The sequence below is a fragment of the Colobus angolensis genome, unplaced genomic scaffold (assembly GCF_000951035.1).
Source record: "Colobus angolensis palliatus isolate OR3802 unplaced genomic scaffold, Cang.pa_1.0 Scaffold168, whole genome shotgun sequence".
NCBI lineage: Eukaryota > Metazoa > Chordata > Mammalia > Primates > Cercopithecidae > Colobus > Colobus angolensis.
In genome coordinates this window covers 4,841,077-4,860,111 of record NW_012114799.1, presented here as the reverse complement: position 1 = coordinate 4,860,111, position 19,035 = coordinate 4,841,077, and the positions used below count along the sequence as shown (strand labels likewise).

The 19,035-nt window shown below is 36.4% G+C and overlaps 1 protein-coding gene across 3 annotated transcripts in view; it reads right to left on the bottom strand.

Moving 5' to 3' along the window:
* RAB3GAP1 (RAB3 GTPase activating protein subunit 1 (catalytic)) overlaps nucleotides 1–19,035 on the bottom strand; it is a 110,838-nt gene that overhangs the window by 38,005 nt on the left and 53,798 nt on the right. For 2 of the 3 annotated variants that reach the window (XM_011937722.1, XM_011937723.1), the window contains exons 6-11: nucleotides 14,293–14,412; nucleotides 12,172–12,337; nucleotides 6,863–6,962; nucleotides 3,228–3,309; nucleotides 1,197–1,265; nucleotides 788–861 (exon numbers count right to left, since the gene is read on the bottom strand). In XM_011937722.1, coding sequence (XP_011793112.1) covers nucleotides 788–861; nucleotides 1,197–1,265; nucleotides 3,228–3,309; nucleotides 6,863–6,962; nucleotides 12,172–12,337; nucleotides 14,293–14,412 — 611 coding nt within the window. The remainder of the gene's footprint in view (nucleotides 1–787; nucleotides 862–1,196; nucleotides 1,266–3,227; nucleotides 3,310–6,862; nucleotides 6,963–12,171; nucleotides 12,338–14,292; nucleotides 14,413–19,035) is intronic. The other variant, XM_011937724.1, reaches the window with a different exon arrangement.

The window sequence follows — 19,035 nt, the reverse complement described above, 5'->3', positions numbered from 1 at the left end:
TGAGGAGATGGGTTCAAAAGACTTCACGAAAGAGATACACCTAAAAAAAGAGAAGGGGACGAATCCCAGACATAAGATACAATAATAGTATCTGAATAGCAATTAATATTTTTCAAAGTACTTCCATTTATGTTATTTTACTTGATCCCTCAAATAACCTTGTGAGGTGTATAAGATTATTCACATTTCTTTTCCCATATCAGAAATAGGCTGCAGATGTGACACAACTCTACAGAAGGGCTCTAATGTGCACCGTCAAAAACAGTGCTCTTCAGGCTGGGCGCGGTGGTTCACGCCTGTAATGCCAGCATCTTGGGAGGCCGAGGCGGGTGGATCACGAGGTCAGGAGATTGAGATCATCCTGGCTAACATGGTGAAACCCCGTCTCTACTAAAAACACAAAAAATTAGCAGGCGTGGTGGTGGGCACCTATAATCCCAGCTACTCGGGAGGCTGAGCAGGAGAATGGCATGAACCTGGGAGGCAGAGCTTGCAGTGAGCTGAGATGGCGCCAAAGCACTCCAGCCTGAGTGACAGAGTGAGACTCCATCTCAAAAAAAAAAAAAACAAAAAAAGCGCGTCAGAAAAATAAAGCTGAGATAATGAGAAAATAATGGAGAATTTGCTGGCACTATTCAAAAAAAGATTCGCTGCTATTGGCAATGATTTTTTTCCTACATGGTGTTAACTGAGAAGGTGACAAAGTATAAAGAATGTATGCAGTGTTTCTGATTTGGAAGTTAAGCGGATCAGTGGTATTTCAGGAATGGAGCATAATATACCTTACCTAGCAAACACTGAGGATTCTCAGCTTTTCGAACTCTAACAGACCAATGCGGAGCTTGAATAGGATCCAAATCACTAAAACGTAAACCAATAAACATAAGATCCTAATTATGACAATCTGCAAGATTCATGAACTTATTAAAATGCAGTCTAATGAAAACATAGAAGGACAAGCAATCCATTTAGCCTCCCTTAAACATACTCTTATCCAGGGATACATAGAGCCATTTGGATAAGTTTTTAAAAAATAACATCATAAGAAATCAAAGTCCTTAGACAATAAAACACAAAAGGGAACATTAAAATCAAAAGAAAACAATAAAAAATGCACATAAAAATTACTAGCAATTTGAGAGTTATTCTACTGAAGTTTTTTAATCTCATTGTACTACTACTCTTAACATACTTACGAATAAACATCATTATCCACAATGATCCCTTCTGTCAGATGAGGCCACGTAGTAGCTAAATGGAGTTCACTAAAATAAAACATAAAATACAACCAAAAGCTTTAATACTGACCCAGCAATTATATTTAATACTTCTAGAAAACTATTCCAAGGAAACAAAAATATGTTACAGTGGCATTATTTATAATACAACAAACTGGAAACAACTTATTTAGCAAATGGTAGCACATCCTTATGAAGTTAATGTTTTGCAAACATTAATCTCATTATACATAATAGCCAAAAAGCATAAATAACCCACCAACTAATGAATGGATAAACAAAATGTGGCATATCCATACAATGGTATACTTACAGTCATAAAAAGCACAGAAGTACCTTAATTCCCCCTTATCCACAGCCTTACTTTCTGCAGCTTCAGTTACCCTAGATCAACTGCAGTCTGAAAATATTAAGTGAAAAATTCCAGAAAAAAAAATCCATAAATTTAAAATCACATGTTGTTCTGAGTAGCATGGTGAAATCTTGTGCCATCCCACCGCAGTAGGTGAATCATCCCTTTGTCCGGTGTATCTACACTATCTATGCTACCTGCCCTGTTATTCACTTAGTAACTGTCCTGGTGATCAGAGAGATCACAAGAAGAATGTGCATGGTACAATGAGATATACTGAGAGAGACAGATCACATTCACATAACTTTTATTAAGGTATATTGTTATAGCTGTTCTACGTTATTATTAGTTATTATTGTCAATCTCTTACCATGCCTAATTTATATTTATTTTATGTATTTATTTATTTTGTATTACTACATCACCTGGAAATCTTACTGTGCCAAATTTATAAATTAAATTTTACTACTTGTATGTATGCATAGGAAAAAACAGTGTATTTAGTGTGTGGTACTGTCCACGGTTTCAGTCATCCACTGGGGATCTTGCAACATACCAGCTGTGGATAAGGGGTGACTACTGTACTGATTCATGCTACAAGATGGACAAACCTTGAAAACATGCTAATTAAAAGAAGTGAGACACAAAGAAAGCCACATGTCGTATGATTCCGTTTATACGAAATGTCCAGAATAGGTAAATCCAAAGAGACAGAAAGTATATCAGTGTTTGCCTAGAGTCAGAGGGTTGAGAAGACTAGGGGGAAATGATGGCTAAGAGGTGAAGAATTTCTTTTTAAGGTTATGAAAATGTTCTGGAATTAGATGATTATGATGGTTGCCCAGCTCTGTAAATATTAAAAACCATTGAATTGTACAGTTTTAAATAGCGAATTTTATGGCAGGTAAATTATATCTCAAGTTTCAAAAATGTTATAGATCACGGAATTGGCAAACATTTTCTATAAAGAGCCAGAGAGTAAATATCTTAGGCTTTGTGAACCATGTACAGTCTCTGTTTTATTTTTTTTCTTTTATAACCTTTAAAAATGTAAACACTATCCTGACTTCACTGACCACACAAAAACAGGCTAATGGCCAGATCTGGCCCAAAGGACACAGTTTGCTGAATTATAGATGAATATTAAATCTCAGAAAGTTTTCATGTAAAATTATAAAATAAAGAAAGGAAATGTAGGTCTTTCTTTCTTTCTTTTTTTGAGACAGAGTCTTGCTCTGTTGCCCAGGTTGGAGTGCAGTGGTGTGATCTTAGCTCACTACAACCTCTGCCTGCCAGGTTCAAGTGATTCTTGTGCCTCAACCGCTTGAGTAGCTGGGATTACAGGTGTGCGCAACCACACCCATTTAGTTTTTATATTCTTTCATAGAGACGGGGTTTTGCCATGTTGGTCAGGCTGGTCTTTAACACCTGACCTCAGGAGTCGCCCACTGCAGCCTCCCAAAGTGCTAGGATTACAGGCATGAGCCTGTGCCTGGCCCAGGTGAACATCTTTCTTTATTTCCAGTACTACATTCATCCCAGCAGGCTATAGCATCATAAAGCACAGTAAAATCAATATCAATATAAATTTGAAGTAAAATATTTCCACAATTCAAATGACAGGTTGAAATTCTCACCTAATAGGATCTTCACAGGCACCAAATGGTAACTTGCCAAACTCCAAACCTCCAACTTCTCCTCCTACAAGGGCATCTATGTCTAAACAAAAGAAATATTTTTCCATCATTTGGGAAAAAATATAGAAGAGTCTATTCTAGTTAAGCCCTTTGGAATATTATAGCTTTAAAAGTGTCTACAAGAGAACACATATAGCAAGTCAGCAAGTTAGAGCAAGTTACAGCATACGTAGTCTAACAAATATTTGACTTCTCCAGAGAACGTTATAGTAAAAGGGCACACTTATTTCCTATTTATCTAATATTTCATTCAGGCCATGTATTTTAAATTTTGCCCTTCTCAAATATTCCTTAAATATTACTCAAGAGAATATTATTTCTGTAATTTTTTTTGCACTTTAAAAGAATGTAATTAATATAATCCAAAAAGAGTATCCAAGTATTTAAAAATCTATTCACCAACTACATTAATCAGTTTTGCTGTCAGTAATTTCTGAATAGGAAATTAGTACATTTGTCATCATTAATAACATTATATTTTGGTTGACAGTAAATGGAAATATATAAAGATCAGAAAAGAACCTCCTTTCCATTATGAATGGCACACTAGACTAGAAGAGAACTTAGAAGGTAAATCATTCCTCTTAGTTCTGTCTCTCCTGAGGAAGTAATAAGCATTTCTAAAAGTCATCAAAAGGATTTTTTTTCTCTTTGAAATAATACAAATTGTGATGTTTAATTATTCACATTACACTAGGATTTCCTAAAATTAAAGCCTACTGAGTTAAGAAAACTTCCCAATTTGCTAAAATCACATCTGATATTTATCTACATCCTAAGTAAATGATTTAAAATTAGTCATCAAATATGAATCAATTACTTGATTCAGTAAATTTTCTCAAGTCAATTCCATTTTTCCAACTAAAGAATGCTTATAATAAGAAAGATCACAATGACTAGCATTGTTACGAGTGAGTTTGTAAAACTTCAAAATTACGAGCACATTTTTATAACTTAGTAAATAAAAAATTATTACTAAAATATAACTGTTTTAGCGGAATTAAAAAGGGAGAAGCAACTCGTGGAGTGAAAAGTGTATTGGGCTTGGAGTTTGACTAGTGTTTGTATGCAAACTTTATCACATGGTGACCATATGACTTTAAGCCACTTACGTGAGTTCTTTAAAAAACTTACAATCTAAGAAACTTACATCTCTAAGAAAGATAATAATACATGTCTTGGGCTGGGCACAATGGCTCAAACCTCTAATTCTAGCACTTTGGGAAGCTGGGGAGGGTGGATCACCTGAGGTCAGGAGTTCGAGACCAGCCTGGCCAACATGGTGAAACCCCATATCTACTAAAAAATACAAAAATTATCCAGGCATGGTGGTGCATACCTGTACTCAGGAGGCTGAGGCTGAGGCAGGAGAATCGCTTGAACCCAGGAGGCAGAGGTTGCAGTGAGCCGAGATCATGCCACTGCACTCCAGCCTGGGTGACAGAGCAAGACTCTCTCAAAAAACAAAACAAAAGATAATAATAATAATTGTCTCATAGGTAAGTGAAAATTACACAAAATAGCATATAAAATACAAAAAGCACAGTGTCTTGTCCATATTATATTACATGTTCAGTCCCTTTCCCCTTATAAAGGAAAATGTTAAGAATTTATATGACTTTCAACCAACTGAGGGAGAAGGTTAATTATTTTTAATCCCCATTTTAAAAACTTGACAATAGAAGATTAACAAAGACCTTATTGGCAATCTTATAATGCTAAGGTTCTAACTCTTGGGCTTCTTCACAGATCATGAGCAGACTATACTACCTTAGGAAATCTTTAAAACTGCTTTGTAAGAGAGTAGCCTTGGGAAAAAAAAAGTAAGATAAGAATGGAAACTTCTAACTAGACATAGACTATAACTTGTCCAGTGGGTACTGTTATCTGGGAACTAAAATCACCAACACAAACATTTGCGTGTTTCTTCTGATATAAATCTAAAGCTTAGCTTTTATTTCTCTGTTGTAGTTTAGATATGGTCCTTTTATAGTGTACATTAGAGTTGCAAATTATTCTGTGATATATAAAATAAAATAGTAGTAGTACATATAACTGCCAAAAGCTAAGGATATATTACATTAAAAAAAAAATTTTTTTTTGAGATAGAGTCTCACTCTGTCACCTAGGCTAGAGTATAGTGGTGCAATGTTGGCTCACTGCAACCTCCACCTCCCAGGTTCAAGGGATTCTCCTGCCTCAGCCTCCCAAGTAGCTGGGATTACAGGCTCCTGCCACTGCACCTGGCTAATTTTTGTATTTTTAGTAGAGATAAGGTTTCACCATGTTGGCCAGGCTGGTCTTGAACTCCTGACCTCAGGTGATCTGCCTGCCTTGGCCTCCCAAAGTGCTGGGATTACAGGTATGAGTCACCATGCCTGGCCTGCATTATATTAATTTTTATATCATCTCATGCCTACCAATTATTTTCAATCCTATAAATAGCCAACTACTTAGAACAAAAATAAACAGTAAAGAATATTAAGCCGGGCGCGGTGGCTCAAGCCTGTAATCCCAGCACTTTGGGAGGCTGAGACGGGCGGATCACGAGGTCAGGAGATCGAGACCATCCTGGCTAACACGGTGAAACCCCGTCTCTACTAAAAATACAAAAAACTAGCCGGGCGAGGTGGCAGCGCCTGTGGTCCCAGCTACTCGGGAGGCTGAGGCAGGAGAATGGCGTAAACCCGGGAGGCGGAGCTTGCAGTGAGCTGAGATCCGGCCACTGCACTCCAGCCCGGGCAACAGAGCAAGACTCCGTCTCAAAAAAAAAAAAAGAATATTAGTTTATTTTATTTCTCTTTAGGGGAGGTAGATTAAAAAATGTTTTCAAGCTAGTGAAATTCTTGTATTTTATAGGTTTGTATTATATTCCTTATTAGATGGGCTTCAATATAATCAAACATATGAAAGAAACACCCATGAATCGAAATGTTAATTAGGACATATGTCCATGAAACTGAGCTTTTCTAGAACTTAGGTAATGTGTTGTTCATATTGCTGTCCTTAGCACTGCCTAGTCTATTACAGGTTAATAATTAATAATTGTTGAATGAATCTGTTTATCAAGGGTAAGCAGGCAAATTGATTTTGATTATATTTCTATAACATACAAGTTAATTATTATTTTCCCCTACATATATTTTTCTCCTCTGCTTTCCTTGTTTAGCCCCCTGTCTCGAAACAATACTCTCTTTAAAGTTTTTTGCATGTCTGTTCTCATTTTATGAGGGTGACCTGAGAACAGCTCTGCTCTTATAATAGTCTAAAAACAGACATGTTAATCATTCGCTACATTTATGGCATATGATGTGCCACAGCAAGGGGTGCCTTATATAAGGCTTTTAAAGACAGATTGTCAAACATAGAGTATTACTATCTCTAGAAAACCCACAGTTTTTCTTTAAGAGAAAAAAAAATGATAAGGGCAACGAAAGCAACAATACTACATTTAAAATGAATCACAAATATTTCTAATGTAGAACACTTGAAACTCTTGTTAAGTAATTGTAATTTCTGAATGTATCTTTTCCATTTATATTCCATAAGTTAAATATAGTTCTAAATGCTCTCACCTGGAGGTTGCTGAGGCCAAAAATACTGTTGCCAATCCTGAAGTACATAGGTAAATCGAATAGCAATACTAACTGGAGGCAATGGAGTTAAAGGACATCCCTAGGAAATACATGCAAAGACAATACCAAGTAAATGCTGGTACCCTTTCGTATTAATTCAACATCAAAATTTCAAACTTATGAAACGGATTAATACTAGCTTTATGAAACCTAGATTTTCAGTCTCTAGTGTTAAACAATAGGGTGCATATTCTAGTTACTAAAAACATGACATTCTAGCCATTCCAAAGGAAAAATAAGTAACCGAAGTCATTAGAGCCACAGATGCAAAACTTAGGAAATCCTTTTCACAGAAGAAATTCTCACAGTCCAAAAGCTCAAGAGGTGGATCAGGGATGAACAAGAGGAAAGATCCTATACTAAGCAACAGTACTGGCAATTGTGAGACTAGGTTTTAAAACATGGAAAAGTAAACTTTCCAAAGAATCACTGTATTTTTGTCCACATATTTGTGTGTACAGAAGGATTTCCATAATTTCTGCATACTGCCTCCACAAATGTTTTCATTTGATGTAGCTAAAAAAAGTTTCCAAAACAATGCCATAGCTTTAAAATAAAGCTGTTTAAACTGCTATTAGAAAAAGAGATATTACATTCTATTAAGCAAAATGTTCTTTAACTATTTAAGCAAAATGTTCTTTAATGTTCTTTTACTATTTTAATCATAAAACACCATTTCTTACTATTCACTTCAGACATATTAAATGTGAAAAAAAGGTGATTCATTTTTCAAATAAGTAAAAGTATCAGAAAAGTCTAAGACTTGGTTTGGGGAGAGGATGTCTCTTCTTTCTTTTAAATGAAAATAAACTCAAACGAAAGCCAGCCTTGAATATTTAACCAAAATTTCAGACTAAGAGAAATGAATGCTCACTCACACAAAATAGATTAACGAATCAGTTAACAAAAGAAAACTTAGATTTATCTGTCAATTCACGAAAAATCACAAAACTTCATACTGTCATTTAAACATCCTGTGACCTCAGCTTTCCTTCATAATGCTTAATCTGAACTAATATAAAATAGGACTTAAATACGCATAGGAATCACCTAGGGAACTTGTGAAATGCAGATTCAATACTCTTCTGCATATCTAACCAGTTTCCAGACGCTGCTGTTCAGGAGACTACACTTTGAGTAGCAAAGGAATACATGACATTTACATTTAGCTCAGCAGCAGCATCTATAAACGTCACTAGTAGCTTTAAGAACACAAACTCAGTCTGAAGTCACAAGAGTAGATAGCTGCTCCCAAAAAACTGAATTCAGTTTTGGGCTCCTGTGCCCAACAGCAAGGTGAGATTTTGGCTGGTCAGTGTATCAACTTTTTAGTCATGTCCAGATATCAAATGAGCATTCACCTATAATAAGGAGCAAATGTTCTAGAAGCCTTAACAAGGCCACTTTGACACATAACCTCTGATCCAGTCACACAGATAAATACAAAAACAGATTGCCAGAAAGAAAAAATTAGGGCCAGGCATGGTGGCTCACACCTGTAATCCCAGCACTTTGGGAGGCCAAGGCAGGAGGATCATTTGAAGTCAGGAGTTCAAGACCAGCCTGGCCAACATGGTGAAACCCCATCTCTACTAAAACTACAAAAACTAGCCGGGTAGTAGTGATGTGTGCCTGTAATCCCAGCTACTTGGGAGGCTGAGGCAGGAGAATCGCTTGATCCCAGGAGGCAGAGGTTGCAGTGCCTCACCACTGCAGTCCAGCTTGGATGATAGAGTGAGACATCATCTCAAAAAAGAAAGAGAAGAAAGAGAAGAAAGAAAGAGAAGAAAGAAAGAAAGAAAGAAAGAAAGAAAGAAAGAAAGAAAGAAAGAAAGAAAGAAAGAGAATGAATTAGGATGAAAAATGATGGAAATATCTTTGTGGACCCTGGAGGATAACTGGGGTTCAAGGCACACGCCTTAAGGTGTGGAAGGCGGCACTGACAATCTAGGATGAAACCAAAAGGGCTCAGTCCAGAGTGAGGGCATTGCAAGACTCTGCTTAAGCCAGACATTGGGACAGGTCACTCCTGCTTGGCACAATGGCTTTATTGGAAGGTATGGGACTGGGGGCTATTGTGTGAAGGGAAAAAACCCTCACCTGTATGTGCTGAGCAAGCAACCCAAGATTCTAAGACCAGTTATCAAAACCCCAACATTACTACAGAGCAAGAGACTCCAAACACTCTTTTAAGACCTAGTTCTGAAATATTCTGCAGGTAGGAAGTAACCATAAAACTACAAAATCACTAGAGAGGATGGATGGGAGTGAACATTAAAAATTTTAAATGAAACTCATTCAAAATGAGCCTACAAACTAAACTTCTCAAAACATAAAAAAGTAGTTCTAAAAGAGACAAACATCCAAATCAACCGTCATAATACCATAAAATGTAAAGAACATCTCAAGAACTAAGAATGTCTAAACTGAAAAAGAAAAGACAATGAAGTTATGAGACTTTTCAAATATTTACAGGATTAAACTTAAGCACCCAAACCAGCTCTTAAGTTCAATTTTCTCAAATCAATTTTGAGAGATGTTTCTTATCAAAAAAATAAGTTTTAGGTTTGTCAGATGATGAGATAAACTGATTAAAAACTTTTTTTAAAGTACTGCTAACAAATAGCCAAGATCTAAGTTGGGTTCCACAGATCAATGTATTCCCTATCTTCAAAAAAGAGATGTGACATAAAAGATCTGAAGATAATATTCATTAATGATTTCTTAAGAAGAATGACTAAGGCCCAGCACGGTGGCTCACGCCTGTTATCTTGGTACTTTGGGAGGCTGAGCAGGCGGACTGCTTGAGCCTAGGAGTTTAAGAGCAGCCAGAGCAACATGGTGAAACCCTGTCTCTACAAAAAATACAAAGATTAGCTGTGTGTGGTGATGCACACCTACAGTCCCAACTACTCAGGAGGCGGAGGTGGGAAGATTCAGTGACCCCAGGAGGTTGAGGCTACAGTGAGCCATAATCACGCCCTACACTGCAGCCTGGGTGATAGAGTGAGACCCTGTCTCAAAAAAAAAAAGAAAAGAAGAAGAAGAGGAAGAAGAAGAAGAGGAGGAGGAAGAAGAGGAGGAAGAGGAGGAGGAAGAGGAGGAGAAAGAGGAGGAGAAAGAGGAGGAGGAAGAGGAAGAGGAAGAGGAAGAAGAATAAGAAGAAGAAGAAGAAGAAGAAGAAGAAGAAGAAGAAGAAGAAGAAGAAGAAGAAGAAGAAGAAGAAGAAGAAGAAGAAGAAATAAGGCATTGATATTTCCATGTGACCAGAAATTTGATCTAAAAATTTTAAATATAATTGAAGACTTATGGTAAGAGCAAAGGAAAACTAATGGAGAAGATACTTGCCTTTTAAAAAATTTCCCAAACTATATGTGGAATTAAACAGTACCTACAGCACTTCAGAGCCCAGAAGGTTTTTGAAAAGGATATTACATATATACATGGAATTCTCTAAAATCGAAGCATCTGTAATTTTTCTAATGGAGATAATCACAAGCCACTGCTAACAGTTGTCACTTTGAGGAGACAGGCGGAGAGGTAAAAGAAGCTTTTACTTTAATTTCCTAACCGGGTAAATGCATTACTTTTTTTTAATATCAAAGGTATTTATCTAGTTGGTAATAATTCTACCAGTACACTATTTAGGTCCTCAACACTAAAAACATATTTTTATGATTAAATTTTAATCCTAAATATCTTTCTAACAAACGTTACCTATTTAAAAAGAAATTTCAGCAATTTTTTCTTATAATTCTTTTTCTTTTGAAAATTCTCAAACCTTCAGAAAGGTTGGAAAACTAGTACAATGAATACTCATATGACTTTCACAGAGTTCATAATCATTAACACTTTGCCACACATACACATATATATATTATGCATACGACATTTTTTTGGCTGAACCTTCTGAAAAAGGTAGGCATCATAACAATTCACCCTTAAATACGTTAGCATGTAATTCCTAAGAACAAAGACATTATTCTATACAACTATAATACAATTATCACACTCAATAAATTTAACGTTGATACTATTTTCTAATATACAGTCCATATTAAAATCATCCCAGTTGTCCCAATAATGTCCTTACTGACTATTCTGTTTTGATAAAGGATCCAATCAAGAATCATGCGTTGCATTTAGCTGTCAGGTCCCATTATCTCCTTAAATCTAAATTGCTTCTAGCCTTTATTTTGCCTATCATCATACTGACCAGTTACTGCTGCAAAACAGGGCTCACTTTGGAAATATGTGATTGCTTCCTCATGGTTTGATTTATAGTATGTTAAACATTTTGGCAGGAATGCCACATATGTAATTATGTATCATAATTAATATATTTATTTATAATCAATATACTTCATTATAATATACATAAAATCAATATCCTAATCAATCTACTTATATATTTAAGTGCTCAAGCTGCCACTATCTCACATAAGTGGCCAAATGTGATTAATAGCCATCACACGACACATGATGTCAGTTTATTAATCAACTGTGAGATAGTGTCATGTTTAGCACTTAACATACTCCAAATTTAAATCAGCGTCCTAACAACCTAAGAGTAGTATTTCTCTAAGTAGAGGATCCCCTCCACTACTTGGTTATCTAGCTTTCTCTATTTTCTAGAGGTATTCACAAACAGCTTCTCAACTTAAGCCCTAATCAGCCCCATTCCCCCAAGTCCCCCAGAGCAGCACAGGCAAGTCCTCCACAGCTACAGACAGTGTTGTTATAGAATATAAGAATATATTTAGCATGTCCCATTTAGCCCTGCTGCTCTCAGGCCTAGGATATAAGCCAGATTAAGCACGAAAATTAAATCAAAGAAAGATTTGGGGGAAAAAATGCAATTCAGAACCCAAAGGGTTTAGACCTTAAGGAGTTCATAGTTAAATGCTTCAAATGCTCAAACAAGCAGCTACCTGAGCCCCATTAAGCTTGGGAGACTGGCAATATTGCCAACAGAGGACAAGGAGTAGAAGATACACAGTCAATAAATGCTAACAGACCGAACAAACAAACAAATCAGTTGTTGCTTTAGAATTAGTACACTAAAAATATAACTGGATATTTTGTTTCTTTGAAATTACAAAGTAATTTATGTAGTCACTTATAGCTTTCTTCCAAGCAATTACATTATCAATATTATAGAGAAATGTTTCTATATGCTGAAAAAAATGATCAAATCTCTACTTTTATGTGGATCTCGGATAAGACTGACAATATCAATCCCAACTCACAATCTTTGATTTGAAGATATCCAGCAGACCTGATAAGTGAGTGTACTGATTTGGCACTTTTCTAAGATGAACCATTTCGAAGTCAGTTCGTACACCAGGACCTTGACATTCTCCTACATACGTTCTTCGCCATTTGTGGTGAATTTGCACGAAGACTGGCACCTGACTGCAGGACATGATTAAATAGGAATAGAATACAAGCTCATTAAACATTAAACCTGAACCTCAAATTTTTTCCAAATTATTTTAATCTCAAGAATTTAAAAGCACTAAACTGGAAACACAACAAAAACACAGGTTTGTGTTCATAACAAAGACATTCTGAATTCCTTTTTCTCCCTATACTACTAAACTACAGAAACTATCATCTAGAAGTACTTTGATTAGTCTGAAAAATTGTTTTAGAACAGCCAACTAAAAGTCAGAAAACATCAGAATGAAAACTGTCTTGCATAAAAGTGATTATTTCATATTAGTCTTTCCAAATTAATAATAAAACCTAACTTACAGGTATTAAACAATATAAATTAAGCCAGTATTGTGGTGAAATATTTTTCACATCATTTAAAGACAAAGTAGGGCTCCTAAGCACAAGAAGGTTGTGATGTGCCTTATAGAGAAAATACATGTTAATAAACGTATTTTCCCAGAAGCATCGTTCATGCACAAGTTACATTGCTTTTGGCTACAAGTTCAATGTTAATGACTCAACATTGTACATTAAATAAGCTATCTTTAAACAGAAACACACATAAGAGAAGGTTATGTATTAACTGGCTGACAAAAAATGTGGCCAGAGGCTCGAAGGAACCATATTTCTCCTTGGAGAAATAGGTGAGGAATTGATAACTCAGTGTTGGTGGCAACTTTAAAGCACACAACTACCTTAAATAACAAGAAAGGATTGTACAGATACATCCCCAAGTTAATAATCCTACAGCAGTAACTATTCTAGCAAAATTATCCACTTAGGATACACCACGGAGTACATCCACTAAAATAAATTAATTATTCCCCAGTAGATTTAGAGTATCATAGTCTATTCAATACACAAATGAAATACAATTCAAAACAGCAGAACAGTGATTAAACAAATTTCATCTTCTTCAATACTTCCATTTAAGAATAGGGTCTAAAGGTACTGAACATTAACTTTTAAAAAAGTTATTCCAAATACACACTGAATTATTTCAGGAAGATTACCTTTAGAAATGGCCTCCCTTTAGGTTTTACTAGTTTTGTCCTTATATACCAAATTCCAGTATAAAAATATGCAGGTATATTGTTAAAAGAAAAATTTTCAACTAATTAAACTTAATGGAGTTTATTTAAGGCTGGGCACAGTAGCTTATGCCTAAAATCCTAGCATTCTGGAAGGCTGAGGCGGGAGGATCATCTGAGGTCAGGAGTTTGAGACCAGCCTGGTCAACACAGTGAAACCCCATCTCTACTGAAAATTTAAAAAATAAAAATAAAATCAGCCAAGGGTGGTGCACACCTTACTCCCAGATACTTGGGAGGCTGAGGCAGAAGAGTCACTTGAACTCAGGATGTGGAGGCTGCAGTGAGCCCAGACTGTGCCACTGCACTCCAGCCTAGGCGACAGAGCAAGACTATGTCTCAAAATAAATAAATAAATAAATAAAACATTTATTTAAGCAAAGAATGAGTTGAGAATCACATAGTCTTCAGAACCAGTGGAGGTTCAGACAGATCAGCTCTGTAAGGTGGGCAGGCAGCATTTATAGACAGAAAATGGAAGTAAGGTACAGAAACAGCTTGATTGGTTACAGTTCCGAGTTTGCTTTATTTGTGCATGCTCTGATCAGTTGGCCTGTGATTGACTGAACCTAAGCTGCTGTGATTGGCTGGGACTCAGTGAATTGTTCCAAAAGTATACTCCCAAATTAAGCTTTCAGTTTGTACATGGAATAAGTTAGGTAGCAGTTCTTTATACAGGGAGCAGGTACAGAGGTAACCTCAAGACAAATTTAGTTTAACAATATATATGCACTAAGTTCCTAATTACAACAAAAAAGCTAACATTTAATAACTGTTTGTCTTCGTAAATTACTGTTAAAAACAGTTTTTTTGTCTAGATTTTAAAAAATGTCCACTCACCAGCCAGTGTTTCCCAAGGCAATAGAAACAGAACTCAGAAGAAGGTTGCACTTAGATTCGCTGAGAACAGCATCACTGTGTGCAGCAGGAGCAATCACCACGAACTCACGCAGCCCATACCTTAAAAAAAAGAATTAACTGCATTAAACAGGGGAAACCTCAGAACAAAAATCCATTACTTGAAAAACACAAAAAAATTTCCCTACAGAAAATTTAACAAGTCAGATTCAAACTACAGGTGTTTCTTTTAATGGCAACCGAACCTGCAAGAACTCAATTTTAAGAAGCACTTCTATCATCTACCTACTAGTTCCCCTCTATTCTTTACAAATTAGAAACAATTAGAAACAATCTGCTGAAATCTAAATTTGATTCGGCTAAAATAGGCTCAGATATATTTGCATGACCATCTCTCTCTCTCTCTCTCTCTCTGTGTGTGTGTGTGTGTGTGTGTGAAAGAGAGAGACTTTTTCCGCTTTGCCTACTTTATGTTGTATACTCATGTGTTTACTAACAAGTTGATCACACAGGTGTATTCATAAGACCACTGTAATACTGATGTCATTGTTGCTGCTTGAGAAAAAAGGTCAACAGCTGATTCCTTAAACAACCGTCACAGAATGGCTGGGCTGAGAACGCTGCCCAGAGCCCTGCAGCTGGTGGGAGCGGTGTCTGGTAGGAGAGGTGTGAGTGGGAGAGGTGTCTGATGCCTCGACCTGCTGCTTCACATCTCTCACTCGAGAGTTTCTTCTGGTTTCATACTGTTTAACCCCTCTGTGCTTTAGCAGCTGTGACCTTGCCTTCATTGCTTCATCCAATGCAGGTCTGAGTTATTGAAGACACCAAAGTGTTTCTCTTTTAGCTTGAAAACCAGGCAGGTCTACATATGGGTTTCAGTGTATTTGCCTTTGAACCCTTAACTAAACTTCAGCGTTTTGGCTGGTGTTGAATATCTTTAGCTGGGGTGACCTCGGACGGTGCTGCGGTTTACCGTCTCCAGCTTCCGCCTTTCCAGAAACCCTTGTGGAAGGCAGTGTGAGCTGCAGGTTTTATCATCATATTGCAGTTTGAGGTCACCACTATTTGGGGGACAAGCTTGCGTCCTGCTGAGGGGCAGGGTTTTCAGCAGAGGGTCAGTGGTGGGGGCCGAGCCATTGTGGAGGTGGCCCCAGGGGTCGTATGGCCATGCACATGGCCATGCTCTAACACACTCCGTGTGGCCTGCTCAGAGTTGGATGCCACCTTTGGGCAAGGTTTACAGTCTATTTTCTGAAGTTTTAAGTATTTTGAGAGGTATTGAGACTAATGAATATAATAGTTCAGTAATTTAAATGTTTGTTTTTAATGGAAGGATTTTTATTAAAAAGAAGCTAATTGACATGGAAATGTCAGTGAAATTTCTTACCTGCAAAGAAAGTGAATATTTTGTATTTAAGTAAACTATAATGAGCACATTTTAAGAATAAATAAATCTGATATTTGAAAGGGGAAAAAAGAAACACTTTGCTGAAATCACAAGGACCATTAAACAATAGTTTTGCCTTCAAAGTTAAGTTTACAAGATAAAAGAAGAAAGCAAGTATTGAAACTTTGCTTTAATGAACTGATACCACTAAGTCTGCAAATGAAGAAAGTTTGACAGATTCCCTAAACTGCAGGAAAATTATCAGCAATGATGTATATGTCCTTTCTAAATGTGAGAACACAGTTTACTAAGTATCCTAATTAAGGAATTCTTGTGTTCTTTTACTCAATAACACATTAAAAAGGGGTAAAAAATTATCATAAAACAGCTTAATCTTGCTATGACATCTACATTAATTAAAACTTCTCATTCAGTTGCCATATCCTTTCAAGTCATAAATTTGCTGTCAAACTTTTATGAAAATATACAGTCAAACTGATTATCTTGTCTACTGAAAATCCCTCTTATTCACTCTTTCATGGATTTATATTTAATATTTTTTGAATCAAGAAAATAACTTATGAGAGAGATTACTCATTTGCCTAATTTATTACCTCTGGGATATAAAGAGTTATTAATGCTTATTTTTATAAACATCCTACTCAAGAAATCCCCCAAACAGGAGTAATGATTTAAAAAATTAAGTCTAATTCATAATGTTTATTATTTACATGACAAAAACTTACTTCATTTCCTCACCCTACCTCCACCCTCCTAGCCCTGAAATCAAAATTAGTTATATAGAGATAGCATAAAATAATGAAAATAATCTAGAGCTTTAAAAACTAAGCTCTAAAGATCTTTGAAAAATAGTTTTCTTTTTTTCAAATGTCCCTGGAAGAAAGAAAACAAAACAAAACACGTGAACATCCCCCTGTTCTATCCTCTGTACTTGTATAAAATCCCTGTCAACAGTCTCTTGGTTATTCTTCCACAAATGTTCCATTTACCGCATAACCACCCTACCCTCAAATATGATTATACTGTTTGTATACACTTTGTAAAGCTTCTTTTCAAAGGACAGTACCCTACTGATCAGGACTTTATTTGAAGTTTTATGCTGCTGCAACAATACTGCAACTGTCTTTCTACATGTATATCTCTACAACAAATTTCTAGTGGTTGCTGGATAACATAACATTTGCATTTTTACACTGATAGCTGTTCCAACCTTCTTACTATAAATACACACAATGCCACTGTATACAAGCCATGAATAACAAGCCAAACTGAATTGCAATTTATCTGCAATCTACCCTCTATCCCCTAAGCCTTTCTTTCCTCTTTCTATTGATAAAATGTCTCCCTCTCATCCACTCTACTACCATTACTAAATACCCAAATCCTGACAAGTTCTTTAAAGATTTACCTTGCCAGGTGTGGTGGCTCACACCTGTAATGCCAGTATCTTGGCAGGCCAAGGCAAGAGGATCACTTGAGCTTAGGAGTTCAAGACCAGCCTAGGCAACATAGCAAGACCCACTCTCTATAAAAAATTGTAAAAATTAGTTGGGCATGGTGGAGAGCACCTGTAGTCCCAGCAGCTTGGAAGGCTGAGGTGGGATAACAGATTGAGGCGAGAAGGTCGAGGCTGTAGTGAGCCATAATGACACCACTGCACTCCAGCCTGGGAAGCAGAGTGAGACCTCATCTCAAAAACAAACAAACAAACAAACAAACAAAATTTACCTCAAATATCACCCCATCACTCTTGATAAACGTACTCCCTTCTTTATGATCTTCAAAATGTCAATATAAGGCATTACTTTTTCCCCAATAGGTCTACTTGAATCCTGAGACTATGTCTTCATCAAAAGTAAACAAACGTTAAGTGGGAGATTTAAAAAAAAAAAAAAAGCAAAAATCAACAACAACAAAAAAACAACCAACCCGATTTTAAAATGGGCAAAGGATTTGGATGGATGTCACACAAAAGAAAAGCTACAAAGGCTGGGAGCAATGGCTCACAGCTGTAATCCCAGCACTTTGGGAGGCTGACACAGGTGGATCATGAAGTCAGGAGATCGAGACCATCCTGGCTAACATGGTGAAACCCCGTCTCTACTAAAAAAATACAAAAAAATTAGGCGGGTGTGGTGGTGGGTGCCTGTAGTCCCAGCTACTCAGGAGGCTGAGGCAGGAGAATGGTGTGAACCCGGGAGGCGGAGCTTGCAGTGAGCCGAGATCGCGCCACTGCACTCCAGCCTGGGCAACAGAGCAAGACCCCATCTCAAAAAAAAAAAAAAAAGAAAATATGAAAATGGCAAATAAGCACATGAAAAAATCCTCAATATCACTAATCTTAGAGGAACATAAATCAGATCTACTATGACATACCACCTCATAACCATTAGGATGGCTATTACCAAAGAAACCAACAATAAGTGTTAGCAAGGATGCAGAAAAATTAAAATCCTTGGGCATTGCTGGTAGAAATATAAAACAGCTAAGCAGTATAGATTATTTTTTAAAATGAACACTAACCATTTGATCCAGAGAAATGAAAACAGAGATTGAAATAGATATTTGTGCACCCATGTCCACAGCAGAGTTATTCACAGTAGCCAAAAGGGAGAAACAATCCCAATGTCCATCAACAGATGAATGGATCAATGTGGTATATACATACAATGGAATATTATTTAGCCTTAAAAAGAATAAAATCTGATACATATTGCAACACAGCTGAACTTAGAAGACATTATGCTAGATGAAATAAAAGCCAGTGAAAAAAGGGCAAATGTTACATGATTCCACTTACATGAGGTACTAAAAGAATCAAAGTCATAAGAGAAAGTAGAATGCTGGTTCCAGTGGCTAAGAGGGAGAGGAGTGAAGTCACTGTTTAATGGTTACAGAGTTTCAGTATAGGATGATAAAGTTCTGAAGGATAGTAGTGATAGTTGCACAAAAATGTGAATGTACTCAATACCACTGAACTGTACAGTCAGAAATGGTTAAAATGGCTAATTTTGTTATGGATGTTTCACCACAATAAAAAAGTTAAATATAAAAGAATGAGAAAAAACTAATACATATTTTATAGAATAAGAAATATAATGGTTAATAAGTCTATTAAGAGATGTTCAATCTCACGATTAAAAAATAAAAATTAAACAAGATACCACTGTGGCAAAAAATATAAAATACCGATAGACTCCAGTGTTGGCAAGAGTGCTGGGATATGCCACAGGTGGCGATATAAACTTTAAAAGCATTTTTAGGCTGAGATGGGAAGATCACTTGAGGTCAGAAGTTCAAGACCAGCCTGGGAAACA